Here is a 19,721-nt window from a genome sequence, read left to right as displayed (position 1 = left end):
AGTAGCTAATGTAATCATAGCGTTAATGAAAGAACCAGTAACGCAGAGCAATGTGTCATCTCGCCCGTAACGAAAGGGGAAGTAAAGAGAGCCTTAGGAGCAATAGAAAGGGGAAAAGCAGCTGAGGAGGATCAAGTAACAGCAGTTCGTTCTAGGGTGGAGGGGAGATCGTGCTAGAAAAACTAGCCACCCTGTATATGGAATGCCTTATGGCCTCAACCGTACAAGAAAATTGGAAGAATGCCAAAATTACCTTAATCCATAAGAAGGGAGACGCCATGGGCTTGAAAAATTTAAGACCATTCAGCTTACTATCTGTTGCTTACAAGGTCTTTACTAAGGTAATTGATAATAGAGTAAGGGCAACGTTAGACATTAATCAACCAATAGCTCAGGTTGGCTTCCGTAAAGGATGTTACGCAATAGATCAAATTCACACTATCATTCAGGTGATAGAAAAATGCGCTGAATGTAACCAACCTCTATATATAGCCTTCATTGATTACGAGAAAGCATTCGACTGAGTGGAATCCTCAGCAGTAATACATGCATTGCGTAATAGGGGTTTAGAAGAGCCTTATATCAAACTACTGGACGATATTGTTACGGGGAAATACTATTTACATTTATTTACAAGTGTTGGGTTAAGAATAAAGAGTTCCTAGCAGGGAGCACAAACATGAACAGGGAGCTTCTTCTCCTTAGTAAGCATGGCACATACCCACGCAGGGTGATTGGCCAAGGTTGAGTGCTGCATTAACCTCTTCGTCTTCTTTCGTCCTTTCATGCGAGAGGCCACTTCGTCTTCCCCTGCGACTTTGTCGTAGCATGACTCCCGACGGCACGAGCGCCGTCTCGGCGCTAAGCCAGTGGTCGAGAAGCGACGTGGTAGGGCATGAGGCGCATGACGTGAATAATATCGGTGGGGGGTCTACTTGATGAGGATGCAGGCGTATGACGAGCAACTTCATACGTGATGTCGGTGACCTGACGCACCACACGATAAGGGCCATGGCAGGGGGACAATAGTTTCTCAGAGAGACCGAAGCGGCGTAAAGGAGACCACCGAAGAACGAGTGACCCCGGTTCGTAGGTTACGTGGCGAAGGCGATTGTCGTACAGAGACTTCTGTGCTTGCTGGGACGCTTGGAGCCGACTACGGGCGATTTGGCGAGCGTCCGCAGCTTGAACAATGACGTCACGGGCGTAGGCAGTGACGGGACAGTCGGCGGACGGGAGAAGTGTGTCCAAAGGCAGGATGGCGTGTCTCCCATATAAGAGAAAGATCGGAGAGAAACCAGTTGTGTCATCCCGGGAGGGGTTGTATGCGAACGTCACATAGCACAAGGCGAGATCCCAGTATTTGTGGTCGGGGGAGACGTACATAGACAACATGTCTGTTAGTGTCCGGTTCAAACACTCGGTTAGCCCTTTCGTCTGCGGGTGGTATGCTGTGGCAATGTTGTGGTTAGTTGAGCATGAGCGCAGGATGTCGTCAACAACTCGAGACATGGAATAGCATCCGCGGTTCTTGAGTAACTGACGAGGAGCACCATGTTGCAGAATAAGATTGTGCAAAAGGAAAGCAGCACAAGTAATTGGCCCAACGTTGGAACCGTATTGGCAAAGACCGGCCCTGCAAAGGACCAGGATGGGACCATCCTGGTGCAATACTTAAATTGAGTTGAGTGGTTGTAAACTACCGGGGGGATTAGCCTTGAAGTTGCTGCCGGCAATTGCTCCACCGTAGAATCACAGAAACACTGTCCGCAAAAACCCAAATAGAGACTCCTGAGGTCACCATGTGGAGGCCAAATCCGTGTCCTGCAGGTAAAGTAGAAGAAGGCGAGAAACATCCCTTCTACTCAACTGGCTCCCGCGCGAGAAGACAATGTCCTGAAGAGAACTGTGAAGAACTTCTGCCTTCTTGAGGGATCCAATACTGGGCCGATGACCTGTGCTCGTGTGTGGTCACGCGGCTCGTAGGCAATGCACGGGTGATAGAGTACCGAGTGGCATAGTCGGTGGCCACTGAGAACCACCTATTTCCGGACTCCGAGGTAGGGAATGGTCCAAGGTCTTGCCCTGCACGGCGGAACGGCTCCATGGGCACGTCAATAGGGTGCAGAAGACCAAAAGGTGGTGCCGAAGGCTTTTTTCTGCGTTGAGAGAGGTCGCAAGTGGTGACGTAACCCTGGACTGTACGGTATAAGCCAAGCCAAAAGACGCAGCGCCGTATCCGGTCGTAGTTTCTTGCCACACCAAGGTGTCCAGCTGCAGGCAGGTCATTAAGTTCTGCGATTATAGAAGATCGCAGCTGCTGGGGAATGACTAGAAGGTGGGAGGGCCTGTCAGGACGGAAGTTGCGGCGATTGAGGACGCCATTTTTGGTATCGAAGAGCTGCAGGGCGCGCTTTGAGCTTCCAGAGCTGAGGCCCTCGATGATGGTTTGCAAATATGGGTCCTTTCACTGCTCCCCGGTGATCTTGTGTAGATCACAAATGCCAAACAAGGAAGAGATATCGTCAGTGTCACTGATATCAAGTGGCTCGAAAGGGTACCGAGACAAGCAGTCAGCGCCTTGATGAAGACGTCGAGACTTGTACACAACATTGTACGAATACTCCTGAAGGCGTAGCGCTCAGCGGCCAAGATGCCCGGAGGGGTCTTTATGCGAGGACAGCCTGCAAACAGCATGGTGGTCCATGAAAAGAGAAAAAGCTCGCCAGAACAGGCCATGGCCGGGATTTAGCTACAGCCCAAACCTGGGTGAGGCGTTCCCGTTCAGTAATCTAGTAATTTCGCTCGGCAGGTTAAAGCAGGAGGTTAGCATACGCAACTACGTGGTCTGGACCCAGGGAGCGTTGTGCGAGCACTGCTCCGATCCCGTAGCCGCAGGCGTCTGTGCGGAGTTCAGTAGGGCCCGCGGGATTAAAATGTGCCAGAATCGGTGATGACGTCAGCAGGCGGACAAGCTTCGAAAACACATTTTGTTGATCAAGGCCCCAGGTAAATTCGGTGTCGGTCTTCAGTAGGTCAGTGAGGGGACGAGCGATAAGGGTAAAATTTTGAATAAAAGGGCGTAATTAGGAGCAGAGCCGAAGAAAACTGTACACGTCCTTCTGGGACTGTGAAAGAAGAAAGTCTTGCACCGCTTCACTTTAAGCGTGATCAGGACGTATGTCGGAGGCGTCGACGAGATGTCCAAAAATGGTGACTTGCCTGCAGCCGAATTCGCATTTAGACGATTTGAACTGCACCCCAGTCGTACGATATACAGTCAGGATACTGCTGAGACGTTTAAAGGTGCGAGGCGAAGGTGGGTGAGAAGGCAACAACATTGTCGAGGTAGTACATACACGTAGTCCACTTAAATCCGCGAAGGAGAGAGTCCATCTTCCTTTCGAAGGCAGCTGGTGCATTACAAATTCCAAATGGCATGGCTTTGATCTGGTATAAACCGCAAGGTGTGACAAAAGCTGATTTTCGCTGTCCGGCTGATCAAAGGCGATTTGCCAATAACCGGAAAGAAGGTCAATGGAAGAAAAGAATTCAGATCCGTGGAGGCAGTCGAGAGCGTCCTCTATCCTTGGGAGTGGGTACGCGTCTCTACTTGTGATGCGGTTCAGGTGGCGGTAATCAACGCAGAAATGCCAACTGCCGTTCTTGTTTTTAACAAGGATGACGGGAAAGGCTCAAGGACTGGAGGACGGTTCTATGATGTCCTTAGCGAGCATCTTTTCGAATTCTTTTTTTATCACTTGGCGTTCGGAACTGGACACCCTGTAAGGCCGGCAGTGCAGAGGAGCGGCGACACCGGTGTTGATACGATGCTGCACAATAGTCGTACGCTCTTAAAGGGGTTGTGAAAAGAAAATGAAGCCGCCCGGTTGTAATTTTCATTGATTCAATAAATATTGTACATGCCGATTCCGAAATATTTCAGCGCAATATTGAGTGTGCATTTAATAAAGCCCGTTGGAAATATTGCCTTTTTGCGCTCGTGAAACGACCATGCGGCCCCGGCGGCTGACAGAACTACAACCCAACTACGTCACATCAAGACGCTTAGAAACTTAGATATATCTTTCAGTTTCGTTTACCCCAAAATAATAGATTCATATTAAAGTTAGAAAGCGAAAAAAGTGTGACAATTATTTGCACACGGAACTTTACTCGGCAAAGATCAGCAGGTGATCCTAGATCAGTCATTGACCTGGGATCAGTTTCGGTTTTGGTTACACTTCTCCGTCCTCCGTGGGGTCTTTCGTTTACATGAACTCGATAGCGGGTGGTTCTGTCAGGGCATCGAGTTGAGCAAGGCCGGCTAAACTCGACGACTCTCCGTTTACATGCGCTCAATACGAGTGAGTCAACTCTCGTGGCGCGCCCTGCGAGTTGCGACTACACGAGTTGTCAACCGGCTCCCGCTTCTGTCCTCATCTGCAAAACAAATGTTTTCGGAAACCAAAGCGTGAGTGATTGTGTATTTTGCGGAGGCGGTTGCTTGTCAACGCACCCTTCGGGTGGAGTGGAAGGGTCGAGTCCAGTCCGACACGACTCTCGGCGTTTTCACGATCCCAATAACCGGTTTGTGACCAAAGAACTCATTCCAACCCAGGCCTCCGGCTGCACGCTACAGTAGCTCGCTGCTCTTTGTTTCGTGGCAGTTCCAGGCTGTGGTTTTCAGCGTGTTATCTGCGTTTCAGTGCACGCCATGCCAACTGTGTGCCTTGTGAGACAGTGCCGCACGACTTACCAGAATGGAAGCAATGTTAGATTTCACAAGTTGCCCGGAGACCCGCAGCGAAGAGCCCTGTGGCTTCGAGCCATTAACCGCGATATGGGCAGTCAGACCGGGTACGTGTGCTCCGAGCACTTTCTACCGGGCGACTACGAAACAAACCTGGATGTCCTTCGAAGACTCGGTATGGATTTGAAGAATGCTCGCATCAAGCGAGACGCCGTACCGACGCAAAACCTCTCGCCCGGCGCACCGCCAAAAAAGCGGAGAAGGTCCGAGGTAAGTTCGCGAGACGAAAATGATGAACTTTATTACAGTTTATTGTCCTTTCTTTCGGTTGCTAACAGCTTTTCCTTTTTTAGGAACTACCCGAACTGCAGGATGTGGAAGTAATTTTGACAGCCGAAGAGGCGCAAACTTCGCCTCAAATGGTTGACAGCTCCACACAGACCCCAAGAAACACCTTCACTGTTGCCTGACAGACTGACGGCCGTGATGTGCGAACACGATGTAAGATTTTCCGTGCAGCAGTGGCGCGTTCGTGTTCTACCCACATTCCACAAGAATAAATTGGGTCGCAATAATTTTTTCTCGGTTTAGGAAGAGGGAAGGAGCACTGTTTGATGCATTCATTGTTCACTGGTACCACTGAATGCTTGACAAATTCTGGAGGAGGCATTCGTGTTGTCAGTTCCAATCTGGGGAAGTGCTGGAATAATTATGAAATTTTTTGGGCCTCCGAAGGAAGCCATCAAGTATTTCACATGTAGTGATAGCATAGCTGATATCAAGTTTGGCAGTCGCATTCCTATTAGTTGATAATGAGGAATCTATAACTGTGCGATATTAACATTGTATAAACAAACAGCTCTTGGCATTGCATGAGTTTCATTTTCTTCATTAACTTTCAGATACACAGGTGAACCTCCACATTTCCGTTAGAAAGGATATCCACGTGCAGACAGATGCCGGGCAGACCACCAGCGCACACTGTGAAGCTTGCACCAATACATGCACAGCTGCAGCCTCCACAACGCAACCTGTTTCTTCTCCTCTACCACCTCCTCCCTCCCAAACAGTCCCCTCACTACCAATTGATGGTCGAGCACCGTCACCCATCTCATTCGCTCCACGACAGACATCCAGCCCCATAGAATCCGAAGCCTCAGACTGTGAAGAGGAGCATAACACTCTGCAGAGCTCGGAGTTTTTCCCATCACTTAACGAGACCTTCTTGGGGTAATAATTATGACTTAATACGTACCCCTTTATCATGTGCACTGAATGCCGTTCCATTATGATGGCGTGACTAAAAATCAAATCAGTCATTTAGTAGGTAGAAGAGAACATAAGGTTGTCCTCCCTTTTCTCGGGCAGGGGCAGGTATGAGTATCGTACTGTCTGCGCTCGCATAATTTCGTTGTGGTGGTGCACATGTCATCTCTCCAGCTGGCCAACTTCGCACCCTATGAATATTCATAAAGCAGCTCTTGATCCATTGAAATGCTTTTGCAATATTCCATGGCACAAGCAGCTGCTCATGCAGCATCAATGAGACAAAAAATCTTGCAGGCTTTGCAAACCTGTCATAACATTACTTACAAGCAAAAAAAAATGCACAGAATGCAAAAATGCGCACAACAACACAGAAGGCACAGTGTCGGTGTGGGCAACCATTACATTTACTGCTCTTTAATGCTGTTAAATTCTAGCTTTCAGTTATCTCGGCAGCAACACGACTATTTAACCATTGCAACTCACTTTACTTTGTTTCAGACTTGACTCCAGCACTGAGGAAGTCCTTCCAGAGGATGATAAAAAATTTATAATATTTGAAAGTTGCCTGAAAGAACTATTGCAAGTGTGCCGCAAGTGCTTTGCCGCTTGCAAAAGTGTTAGTCGTGTGTCTGGGACTTGGCTTCAAATACAGACACTGTGTGCAAACCACCACTTCCTCACATGGTCAAGCAAACCGATGATCAATGGCAAGGCGGCGGGCAACGTGCTGATGTCAGCAGCTATGTTGTTCGCTGGCACCAGTCCCACCTCAGTGCTCCGGATGTTCAACTATGTGAACGTGCAGGTGTTCACGTCACGAACATTCTACAATTACCAACGAGGCTACCTGCTTCCTGTGATCGACAAGGTAGGAGAAAGGTTGTGCATTGTAAAATGAAGAATTGCTGAACCAATATTTCACAATTAGTTACTTCAGCTCAAGCAGTAAGTCATCCAGTAAGTCATCATTTGGAGTCAAAGCACTGAGAAACTTAATCACTGTACCTTGCTTATAATATCGAACAACCTCTCATGAGCTGATCCCCCTCTCGGGTGAAGACCCTGGGTCTGCCCATGTGCCTGTAAACATCAAAAACCCCTGTCGTTTTAAGACACAAGGTTCTATCTGTATGTGCTGATGTAATATCTGGTCTCTGAGGCATGTGTTCTGGAAGGTCCACATACTATCGCAATCAAAAGTTTATTGGACACGAGTACATGGAAAAAAATTGTGGCTCTGTTGCGTAATCCAGTCGCCTGAAATGTGTCACGGTATGTGGGGGCAAATATGCTCTATACCCTGGCAGCAATACCACGCAGCTGCCTCACAAGACAGAGCTGGAATAAATTTTTTTTCGAGAACACGCGTCCCATAATATTTTGATCGTGAATTTACATAAAGGGTCCATGAAATGATTTTCTGACAGAATGACCCCAAAGCAGCTTCAATTTCCAAAAGACTCAGCAACAGCTATTCATTTTCGATCCACTGCACTCACTTTTGAAGGAAAGGGTAGAAAATTCCAGACGCCTTTTCTCCTCGACTCTCCAATGAATGGTGCGGCCCAAACCGTCATTACAGTGACAAGTCCTGAAGTCGACAGTGCACATCTAGAACATAGGTAGCACCAGACGAGCACAATATTCAAAATAAAAGAGCAACGCTGTTAGCAACATCTGCTGCAAAGCAAGTGAAGCAATTAAAGTTCTTCACGCATGCGTACAGTACTGCCCAGAGATTTCTATATGTCCCATTTTATTCAACTATGTATAACACATTAATTGCTTTTTGTTGCGAATTGCAATGTTTCTTCACCCTCATATCTTAAATAAGGAAGAGTTCTGAAAAGAAGTTCTCAAAATCATTTCATGGTACCTGTCAAGAACAGAAGCAGCAGCGTAATAGTGTTCTGCATTTGATGTGATGTTTAAAAACTGCACCTTTGTCATACCAGATCTGGCAACAACAACAGGAGGAGTTGTTTCGCCAGTTGGAAGGCTGCACTGTGGACATGGCTGGCGATGGACGCTGCGATTCGCCAGGATTTTGTGCAAAATTTTTAACTTACTCTTTGCACGTTGCCCGAATAAACAAAATTCTTCACTTCGAGCAAGTGCAAGTCGGGGAGGTAGGTCACAGCTTTTTAATACAATGGCTCTGTGATGTAACTTAGCTTTTTTTCCCGACAAAAGTGTGCAGATGTACAATCAAGCACCTCTATGAAGAAGTTCGCCTTTGTGAAGAGCCTCAACATCGTGAAGGAGCGGGGACTGAAGGTGACGTCAGTGACAACTGACCGGCACGGCCAAGTCACCAACTATATGCGGACGCAGGAGCCCACCATCCGACACTACTATGATTGTTGGCATATCTCAAAAGGTAGAACCGAATGAACCTACGCTTCGTCGATAAGACTGTTTCCTGCATCATGTTTTGTAGAATGCGGCGAAATTTTAGACTAAATTTCATTGTTCCAAGCCGACTTTACTACAATAAAAGCGGGGCGGACAGCAAAATTGTAGTGAATATAGTGAAGCAGTGGGAGAGGTTCCTGAATTTGAAGAGGTAAGAAGATGGGGGAAGTTTTATCTGTTTGCTGTCCTTTTCGGCTGTGGTTTATGTCAATGACTATGAGGGAAAGGCCAGCCATGCATGCACAGGTTGCGGATGGGCACTGTGGTGTGAAACCGGATTCCTTGAGTTCTGCAGGCTAGAGGATGGAAGGCGGGTGTTTTGGGGTGGAAGCTCAAGAGCCAGGTTAACATATAATGAATGAAGGATTAATCTTCATTAATTATTACACCTCCATTCCAGGCATCAAGAAGAAGCTGGCTGCCCATGCAAAACGAGCTGGATGCAGTGTGCTGGAAATATGGATTCAGCCAGCCAGTAATCACCTATATTGGTGTGCAGCCCTCAGCGATGGCAGTGCAGAGCTACTGACAGACATGTGGAAAAGCATGGAGCGGCACGCTGCAAATATACACACGGGACATCCAGGCCTCTGCAGGCATTGTGCACACGATGGCCTTGGAGAAAGGGAATGGCTAGTTCCTGGTGAGTAATGTAACTATTTGAAAGCAAGATATGCTCTCTGCAAAGAACTGAATTTGTTTCCGAAATGTTTATTTGCTTTCCACATTAGAATCATGTTCTTGTGATGAAGTATGGCATGCGACATGCTTCTTGAAACAGCGAAGTTGCTGGCATCCAGCTAGTTTTGAGCCTTTCCCAAAGAATTATTTGTTGTTCTCATTGGAAGTTATGCCCGCCTAAAAAGATGGAGAAGGCTTTTTTCGGAGAAGGCTTTCCTGGGAAATTGATTTGTCAATGCAGGGACAACTGCACACAACAAGTTTGTAGAGGTTGTGAGCTCACCTCGTCTCCTGAAAGACATTAGGCAACTGGCTCCTTGTACACACACCTTCAGCTTGGAGGCTTTCCACAGTGTACTGATAGGCTTTGCACCAAAGTCTGTATGCTTCTCACCTGAGGGCATGCGTGCAAGGTAAGTAGTGAATGATATTATGCGAAAATTTACACCTGATGACCCGCTCGAAATATTTGTCTGGTTTTTCCGAACACAACTGGCAATACTCCATTTCAATGAGAATGCCAGCAAAGGACAGGCCTCCACACCTGAAGGACTGTCCAGATGGAAAATAAAGCACCCAAAAGCAAGGAAGTGTACAGCCGCTGCTTGTCCCGTTTACTTAGCATTACAAAAAAATTTTTTTGTATACTCTTTAAGGTCCAAGCCCTCAAAGGGATACAAAACAAAATGTGGGCTAAGAAAACAAAAACAGAAGTAACTGAAGTGTAACTTCTAATATCGGCAACAAATTCTTTTCTTTAATATTTGAGTCTATATGCTCCAAACCATTGTGAAGCCATATTATCAAGCACAGCGTGCCTCAGGATATCCATCATATATGGGCATGACTGCTCTAAGCCACCTGGTGGTGTCAGTGCAACACGATATCGTGGGTTGATGCAGCCTGGGACCAGACAACCACCAATGACACCAAACTTGAAAATGGCCATTGGCCACGCTACAATATAGAGTACATTACAGGCCTCGCTTTGTGTATTTACATTAAAATTTTACTACAATTTTTCACACGTGTACCAGCATCTAACTTTCAATTTTGTATTTAGAATATAGGCTTGGCCAGCATTTTGGTGGCATATTCAACCAATCAATCAAAGTACAACCTTTGTCCGTAACGTTTTGAGACTGATTTATTTTCTTCTCTAGAAATGATTCCTGAAAGGAAATGTTGGTGTGTATTTGCCATCTTTCCAAGCTAACCTGAGCAATTTACATGTAGGAAAATACGTTGTCACTGGTCGTCTGTGCATTCTACTGTGACGAAATGTGGAGATGGACGTCCACCTCGAACAGCGTGCAAACATTAAATTCTGAGTGAAGCTTGGCACGACAGCCACACAGACATATGAGCTCCTTCGTGACATTTACAGCAACTAGACATTTTCGCGGGCGCAATTTTTCGAGTGGCACAAGAGGTTCATTTCGGGGAGAACATCGGTGGAAGACGACACAAGCCAGGGACGCCCTTCAACCTCACGGACTGAAAACAACGTGGCTCGGATCAGGGAAATCGTACCGCAAGACTGTACCATTAAAGTCTGCATGCTATCAGATGCTTTCGACATTAGTAAGACAACATGCCACCAAATTTTGCACGAGAACTTGGGGAAATGAAAGCCGAATGCCAGACTTGTGCCGCACTCCCTCACACATGACCAGAAGGACATGTGGGCATCAGTGAGCACTGATTTGGTCTCCGAGGCAGAGAAGGGTGCTGCATTAGTCGACAGCTTCATCGCTGAAAACGAAACATGGCGTTTTCAATACGATCCTCAAACAAAGAGGCAGAGCGCTAAATGGCGGTCCACAAGCGCTCCGGCGTCGAGAAAGGTGCGGCGACAGAAGACCAAAACAAAGACGATGCTGACAGCTTTTTTCGATCCATAGGTGTCATACACCATCAGTTCGTTCCACAAGGGTAGACGGTGAATTGGGAGTTTTATATCCGCATGCTCCAACACAGGCGTGATGCACTGCGACGCCGTCTCCCTGACCTATGGACATCTAGACAATGGAGCCTTCTACACGATGACGGAAGGCTGCACACTGCTCTCAGCGTGATAAAATTATTTCTTCCCAAGCACAGCATTACTGTACTTCCCCATCTGCCATACTCGCCTGGCCTCTCTCCATGCGATTTTTACCTGTTTCCTCCTGTGAAGAGAGCCCTAAAAGGTAACTGAATTAGGAGCGTGGAGGCCATTCAAGACGCCACGACAAAGGAGCGGACAGCCCTGCCAAAAGAGGCATTTTCCAACTGTTTCCAAGACCTCAAGAAGAGTTGGGAGCTGTGTATAGACTTCAAGGGAGACTATTTCGAAGGGGTGTTGCACAAATGCTTTCAATGTTAAACGCATTTTTTAATGTACTCATTCTCGGAACATTACGGACAAAGGTTGTATTCAATTTCAACCACCAAGTTCTATTGTAGGCGTTTCCAAGAAAACCTAAAATATGGGTGTGTATGGGCAAAACAAAGCAGTATCTTCTATACCCTCTTTAGTACGCTTTAGTACGCTCTTTTTGTATAACTGGTTAGTGTCAGGAATGTTGGCATTAATAATGCTGATGGTATTATATGCACGCTTGTTGTTTTCCAGATTATGTTGGCCTGCTTCTGAAGGACACAGTCCATTGCTGTGAACAGTGGCCGTCTTTCAAGGCAGCTTTTGCGGAAAAGCCTTTCGACTGCCCCACCCCCCATGAGTCACTCTTTCCCGAGGCCCTCTAAGAATGAACTCGTGGCAGCAAGAAGGTCTAGGTTTGCCAGTAGCATGGGGAGCACCACTGTCTAGTACAGGTGCGTATTCCCTAAAATTACCAAATCAGTGTTGAAGGATAGGCCCATTACTTTCAAAACAAGCTGTAGTCTGGTCGCATGTTAATGCGCATGAATTTATGCAGGGCGTGTTGCTGGGCTAGTTGTTTTTTGATCAGACATCATGGATTCACAACGCTTGCATACGAGGACACAGAGCGGACCTGCAAAACTGTGCAGCTGTTTGTGTGTCCTCTCTTTGTCCCCGGCTATAAGTGCTGTGATTCCATGATGTCTGCCATGAAGCATGGCAGAGGTTGAAGTGTAGGTCGTCACACACTCAGACAAAAAAAAGAAATACTCTCCATCTCTCAAAAGCATAGGTTGCGATAGAGTGCGAAAATGCAATCAATCTGTCCCTACTTATGCCTTGTACGCAACATCAGCACATTAAAAATAATAACATGATAACAAAGTGGATGCAGATGAAACTTTATAAAAATATTATTCAGAAATGAATGGATACAAGTATAGGATTTTTAAAAGCAACCCTTTCACAAAAATAATGAACACCTAGGGGGTGCTACTTCTTTCAAATGCTCCCATCTGCAGCGAAAGTTTTCACACTTTGAAGTCTCTTGTCCCAAAGGTGCATTCCCCTCTTCCACACTTTTTGAATTGCATAATACAGTGATGTGCGGTTAATATGGACACTTTTGTTCACAGAAAAAAATATTTATAACGTCAGTGGTCAAAAATAACGAATGAAGGTCAAAACTCAGCTACTCAGCCAGAGTACCCTTGTTCGAACCTGACCGTGGCGGCTGCATTTCGATGGAGGTGAAACACAAAAGGCGTCAGTGTGCTGTGTGATGTCAGTGCACGTTAAAGATCCCCAGGTGGCCAAATTATTCTGGAGCCCGCCACTACGGCACATCTTTCTGTCTTTCTTCTGTCAGTTCCTCCTCTAACCGTTCCCTTACTGCATGGTTGGACACCTAGACATGAGACAGATACTGCGCCATTTCCTTTCCCCAACAACCAATTTTCGACTGCATATTATACCCAATGAGCAAGGTCCCAGAGGACCAAAGCAATGTCTGCAAAACTGAGACAAAATGTATCTTTTTTTGCTTTTGGTTTTCAAATAAGCTGTCCATAGTCCAGGCAGAGAGTTTCTATATCACCAAGGCAGAATGGAATGGGAGGAGATCAGTCCTTGAAAATTGTCCTTATAGCAATGTGTCCATGTTAACAAGACATGACTGCAAGTTGACAAGCATTGCTGAACAAACTTCTACAGCCGTTGTGCATACTGGAAACCAGTGTAACCTTCCTATGGAAATCTCTCCCTTATATGGCGTACAGCACAAGCAGGGAGGACCTTCCGGTGATGTCTGCCCTGGCGTCCCCGAAGCCAGTGCGCAAGCTGGCTGTAGCTGATGTAGCAGTACCTCCTGTTGACAAGAGAAAAACAAGAGTCACTATTTTTTTCAGCATAGCACAATGAAAGTTCAGTTTCAGGCTTTTACAATGCTGAAAGCTAATCATGTTATCAGCGTCTGTACAGTTGGTTCCAACGTCATTGTTTGCAAGTTAGATCATGTGACTGTCACTGTGTGTTCTTCCTGGCAGCATTGTGAACTCTGAATTCTATTGCAACATTTTGAAGTTACTGACAGAGAATGGTAGACAACAAAATGCAACAGTGGCATGACCACAATTTCGTGGCAGCATTGAAACTTTTTATTCATGGTGCCACGGTTCTCCACAGGCAGCACAGGCAAATCTTGCTGAACTACTATATTCATACGAAGTTGCGACAGCAGGAAAGCATTTATATACAAGGCCAAAGCGGGGATTGGGCACGTCACTGAACAGTCAGTGGCGAGCACCATAGCTCATTTTTGCGCCCACCGAGTCTGTCGTCATTTTCTCACTGCACTATAGCGCGGCTTAGCATTTCGCCCCAGGTCAGTTGAAGCTTGTCCTCAAGCAATTTACACAGCATTGTGATGGCAGCATTTGAGGGAGGCTATGTGAGTCCATTCGGCCATTCGGCCAGTCCATTCGGCCTTAGACACGCACCAATGCTTCTGTCTGATGAGCAGAGCGGTACCAGTGTTGATCTAGTGTTGCATGCCATAAATTGGCAGCGGAGAGGAAGTGGCTGGCTGAGCAAAATCAAACACTGACACATACTGGCTAAGAACAGCCTGTAATGCAAGCAGTTCGGACGATAAAAGCGACTTGTTAATCATGCGATCTATATTGACGGTGAAGTCTGTGGCTCGACTGGAATGCTCACACTTAGATATGGATCTGAGAGTATGAATGTCATAAGCATCAAATCAAGCGAGTTTAAGCCCCAACAGGATCAGAACAGGTTCTGATGAGGCATTCACTGTCCACACTTGTGCGCAACCGTCATCTACGATAAGAACGACCTGTGGCACGAGAACATTCTGTTTCGCAGTGTTGTTCACATCTGGCTCAAAAAGCAAGTGGCGGGTGCCCGTGTAAATGTTGGAAGATTTGATTTATGGGTGTTTAACGTCCCAAAGCGACTCAGGCTATGAGGGACGCCTTAGTGAAGGGCTCCGGAAATTTCGACCACCTGGGGTTCTTTAACGTGCACTGTCATCGCACAGTACACGGGCCTCTAGAATTTCGCCTCCATCGAAATTCTACCACCGCGGCCGGGATTGAACCCGCGTCTTTCAGGCCAGCAGCCGAGCGCCATAACCACTCACCCACCGCGGCGGCTAAATGTTGGAAGAGTGAACAGGACAGTGAATTGCACTATCGTTTTAACTAATTCTTTGAGAAGAATCATCTCATTTCTGATGCACAATTCGGCTTCAGAAAAAGACGTTCAACTGAGCTGGCTTTACTGGGGTTAAAGGAACACGTGCTGCAAAATATACAAATGAAACTAATAACCCTTGGCCTCTTTATAGACTTTAGTAAGGCTTTTGATTCCCTTGATCATGGTATCCTAACTCATAAGCTCTCAGTCTATGGGATTCGGGGCAACCCTTTATCTTTAATAAAATCTTACTTAGCTGACAGGCAACAGTGTGTATATATTCGAAACCACCAATCATCTCTACTACCTATAATCAGAGGCGTACCTCAGGGAAGTGTACTAGGCCCTCTGCTATTTAATGTCTATTTAAACAGTATTGTGAACATTGACCAAGGTTTAAAATTCATTATTTACGCTGATGACTGCACGATTTTGTTCTCTGGTCCTGATGTGAATGAACTAGTCACCAAGTGTAATCAACTTCTTAATCGGCTTCGTGAATGGTCTGATATTAATCTACTAAAAATTAATCCTGCAAAAACGAAAGTTATGTTATTTTGTGCAAGAAACAAAAATTTTCGTCTAGAAAAAAGGATCATTTGTGGTGGTGAAGAAATCGAAATTGTTCATGAACACACCATACTAGGTGTAACATTTTCTTCACACCTTACATGGGATTCGCATGTTGAGAAGATAATAAAAAACCTCTCGTTGGTAACAGGTGCAATTTCTCGTTGCCGCGCGTTCCTTCGTGGTAAAATAAAGCTACAAATATATAATGCATTATTTGTCTCGCAAATAAGCTATTGCTCATTAGTCTGGTTGACAACTAAGACCAACCTAGAAAAAATTTACCTTCTGCAAAAGAAAGCTATACGTCACGTCACATTGCCAATCTTGATTACCTAAGCCACACATGGCAAGCTTTTGAAATATTCAGTGTGTTAAAAATTCAAAGTATGTATGAATTCCGAATATTGCTTTCATTTCATCTGTTGACATCCTTTAGGTATATGATAGAAGGCACAGCGCTACTGAAACAGAACGATCACACAGTTAATACTCGCAACACAGACACTTAGTTCCCCATTTTCGCACTGACTATAAGTTCCAAGCACTACAGCACAATCTTCCAGTAATTTTAAATAGATATAAAGACATAAATAACCCTACTAAGAAAGCATTGCGCGAAATATTTCTTCATAAATAATTCCTGACGTATAATTCGCGCCCAAGTACAGCTGCTCCCTTGTATCTTATGTATATATGTTTTCTGTATTTCCCTATTGTAATTTATTGATGATTTTGTGCTTTCTGGCTGTCCTGTTTTTTGTGAAAACTGTAACCTGACTATGTGTTCATTTTTTTGTGTGTGTATGTAAATGTTCTCAACAAAGTCTGCTTCTATGCCTTGCAACGGCTGCCTGGGCCTCGTCAAGCTGTATACCTACAGCTTTTAGTCCAGGCAGCGGCCAGAATTTTCTGGAAAATAAATGGAATTGAATTGAATTGAACGAACATTACTGCCGTGGCAGGTAAAAACACATATTGGGCGACAGTAAAGGTTGCACCACCCGGTTGCTGTGCAGGTCTTCTGAAGAATCTGTCTTTATTGAGTGAAGTGTTTCACAGATTTCACATAGAAAGTTGCAACTTTCAAACTAAAGCCGACCGTCATCGAAGCCAAGGCAAGCATAGTGGAATGTTTCTATTTTTTCGTGCTGTTCATCAATGCAAAATTGTTACTGTAATTATGTGATGAATCAGAAAGCAAAAGAACAAAACAACCACATGCTGCCAGTGAGTCTGAACCCTCAACCTCCAAATTTTGCGCCCCATGCTCTACCAACTTAGCTGTGGTAGCAGCTGCCCAGTCTTCTGCTATCGGTGATTTTTATGCTGCATGTAACATAACCTTGAGAGTGTTCATTACTGCCACCCTCATCCATGGCGGTTACTAAAAGTGTCACGTAGGAATGTGAGTGACGAGGGCAGAAGCTGTGAGAGAACTCTCTCATGCGGCTTGTGACGTCAAGATTGCTAGCACCTCTTCTGAAGCTGCTGAGCAAATAAGTGAGGGAAATGAGGGGCTTATTATGACTTACAAACGAGGGAAACCAACAGTCATCGAAACCAAGGCAAGCACTTTTTGTGCGGTGTTCAATGCAAAGCTATTTGTGTAATTAAATAATTCTGTTTGATTTTGTGATACCACCTCTTCTGTCACGCTGGTCGGCCCTACCACTTTACAACTTTAGAGCTGGTGGGTGGAGCTGCGGAACAGCTCGGAGTTTCAAAGAGGTATGCCTTGCACCGTCAGCACATGCAAGATGCCAGTGTCGACACATTTAAGACAGGTTTACTGTGTGACTGCTGAAGATGCGGATTTTATACACCATGCTGTGGCACAAGCATCCACACATTAGTAGAAGTGATGATGGATGCAATGAAGTCTATCAGCAAATTCTTTTTAATCGAAACGATTTGTATGGCACACTATAGAATGTTACCACCTAATGCACGTTGCCAAAAAAAGATGGCAATGAGGACAGCGCTGTGATGGTGATTGTTCTGGCAGTGAGTGGGGCTAGATTACTTTGCTATGAAATTCCATTTTGTACAGTCTCCTTCGAAATAAAGGATTGATTGTTTTGTACTGATTTTACTGCAGTTCTCACAATCCTTTCCATTGCAATCGGCTTCTCTAGTGCTGCACCTGTTAAGAATGTAAACTCAGCCAATAAAACAGAAATGTGTCTGGCCAGACCCTTACAACTATGTGCATGATCTTCAACTGCATTATCCAAGTTCACAGATGCCAGAAGACACGTCTCATCTACTTGCTCGTTTACTCGAGAATATTTTACCGCCTGAGTAGCAAAATATCGTGATCGTCCACGCATATGAAAAAAGACTTCCGATGTCGTGTTCGCACTTGCGTGCCGCGATGTGTATACATACCGTGGCACCTAGTGCAAACACATCGGCGCATTTACGCATTTTCCTAGGGAACGATGTCATCCCAGAAGTTATCTCTAGGTTGAAGTCTTTGATGAGCACTGGCTCCCCGTTTGATTACAGCGCTTCGCATGTGAGAAAAGAGCAAAAAAAGGCGGTCGCTTGTTCATGCTGCGTCTCCCTTTGAGCATTGTTCTTACCTTGTGTGCTCGACGTGTAGCCCATGATCCAAAAGCATTTGCAGTGCCACCGTAAGCACCACCTCGTCGAGGCACAGGGTGTAAAAGTGGGGGTGCTCCGTGATGCACCCGGACGGCTGCTTCACAGTCGCTGTCGGATTCTCGCGGCTGCAGGTGCTCTCGAGTGCAGTGGGCATCGACACGCACCGCCCGCAGAAACACCTATTCGAATGCTTCGGTTAGCGATTGCACTCTCTCGAAAACTGCTCAACGTAAGCAACAAGATTCGGACATACCAGTGTGTATTCCCGACCCGTCCTGGTTCGGGAGGCTCACGGTCGGGGCTTCCGCAAGTAGCGGTTTTGCCGCGGGCTACGACCGCTAGTTGCTGGCCGCACGCTCCGTCTTCGCAGCCATTGTCACTGCCGCCGCTGTCATCCTCTGACGACGGCTGATCTGGCACCCGCAAGGTGTGTCGCCGTACGGCTCAAACCCCAACAGCCGACTCCTTTCCAGCAAGCGACGCTGCAGCTCGGGAAGATCGGCCATTTTTAAATTACCTTCTGCGCGTGATGCAGCGTGACGTCATTTTGACGCCACATTTGAGTACATATAGTGCTCTGACCTCGGTCAACTATGGGCCAGCAGGCCTCGCTAAGCCGCCATGTTGTGTCGGCAACAGAAGTCTCGGATTGGCTACTTATGATGACGTTTCCTGTAGAGTTGAGGAGGACGCGTGCCAGGAAATCGAAATTAACTTTTTTTCGCTATTCGATCAACCTGGACGATGAAACGAATCACTGTACGCTATAGAATGAAGGGTCAGAATTCCAAATATACACGTCGTCCAAAATTTTCGGAAAACACTTCACGACCCCTTTAAGTGCGGTCATTGAAATCAAATATGTCCTGAAAGGATGCAAGTAAATGGGTAAGCGCCTGTGCTTGGTATGCGGATAGATCAGAAGTGATCATATTGGCATAATGGTCAGGTCTCAAAACAGCTGTGAAATGACCGTCCGTAGAGGGCGATACACAGTTTGTGACTGCGGAGATCACGTACTCGTCGGTCGGGGACAGCGTGGCGAGGCACATGCCTTGAGGAAACGTCTCGACCTGAGTACTGAAGTTGAGAACAGGTAGACATGCGCTGTTGGCCGATACTGTGACAACTCTGTCTGCAAGGGCAGCAGTCTTAATGAGGGGTAAATCAAAGCCAGGAGTGATGACGTACTGGCCGTCGGGAAGGGGTGAAACAGATTTAAACAAAACGTAAGTAGCGGTTGCAGATGGTAAGGGGGTGAACTCGGCAGTACAGAGACGGTGCACAACTGCGGCAGGCGGTTCGAAGGGGAACGGTAGGTCCAACTCAACAAAACTCGTAACACAGTCAATAAGGGCTGCGTACTCACTAAGGAAATCAAGGACCAGTATGATTTCATGAGGGCACTGCTTGAGAACGCTAAAGAGCACGGTGGTTTGGCGATCAAAAATCGTCGCGCGAGCAGCACACAGGCCGAGGACTACGGACGCTGTTCTATCGGCAACTCGAACAACGGCTGTAGGAGCAGGCGTCATTGCTTTGCGGAGGCGGCGAAGTAGGTCGGAACTAATGACAGAAATGTGGGCGCCCGCGTCAACCACAGCAGAGACGGCTCCATCTACTTGTATAGTCAGTAAATTCCGCGGAGCACGAAGAACTAAACGAGGATTTTGGGGCTGGGTCGTCACTGCAGCATCATCTCTACAGGCTGCAGAAGAGTTTTCCGCCTGTGATAGTCCGTAGGGGCTAGGAGAGGTAGCGAGTGGTCGTTGTGGAAAACCGGGCTGGCGGCGCTGTGGGGATGGTGACAGGATGAAGAGGGGCGGCGAGACGTCAGTG

The 19,721-nt window shown here is 46.4% G+C and overlaps 1 protein-coding gene and 1 pseudogene across 1 annotated transcript; one reads left to right on the top strand and one right to left on the bottom strand.

Moving 5' to 3' along the window:
* Positions 1-4,843: 4,843 nt before the first annotated feature.
* Positions 4,844-11,196, top strand: LOC144129728 (uncharacterized). Its single transcript, XM_077663816.1, has 4 exons — positions 4,844-5,023; positions 6,675-6,890; positions 8,216-8,384; positions 11,099-11,196. The coding sequence occupies exons 1-4, from the start codon at positions 4,844-4,846 to the stop codon at positions 11,194-11,196; spliced, it is 663 nt and encodes a 220-aa protein (XP_077519942.1).
* A 1,994-nt stretch (positions 11,197-13,190) lies between these two features.
* On the bottom strand, positions 13,191-18,388 carry LOC144129727 (uncharacterized; annotated as a pseudogene).
* Between the last annotated feature and the right edge of the window lie 1,333 nt (positions 18,389-19,721).

This window comes from Amblyomma americanum, chromosome 4 (genome assembly GCF_052857255.1).
Source record: "Amblyomma americanum isolate KBUSLIRL-KWMA chromosome 4, ASM5285725v1, whole genome shotgun sequence".
Taxonomy (NCBI): Eukaryota; Metazoa; Arthropoda; class Arachnida; order Ixodida; family Ixodidae; genus Amblyomma; species Amblyomma americanum.
This window is presented reverse-complemented; position numbering and strand designations above follow the sequence as displayed.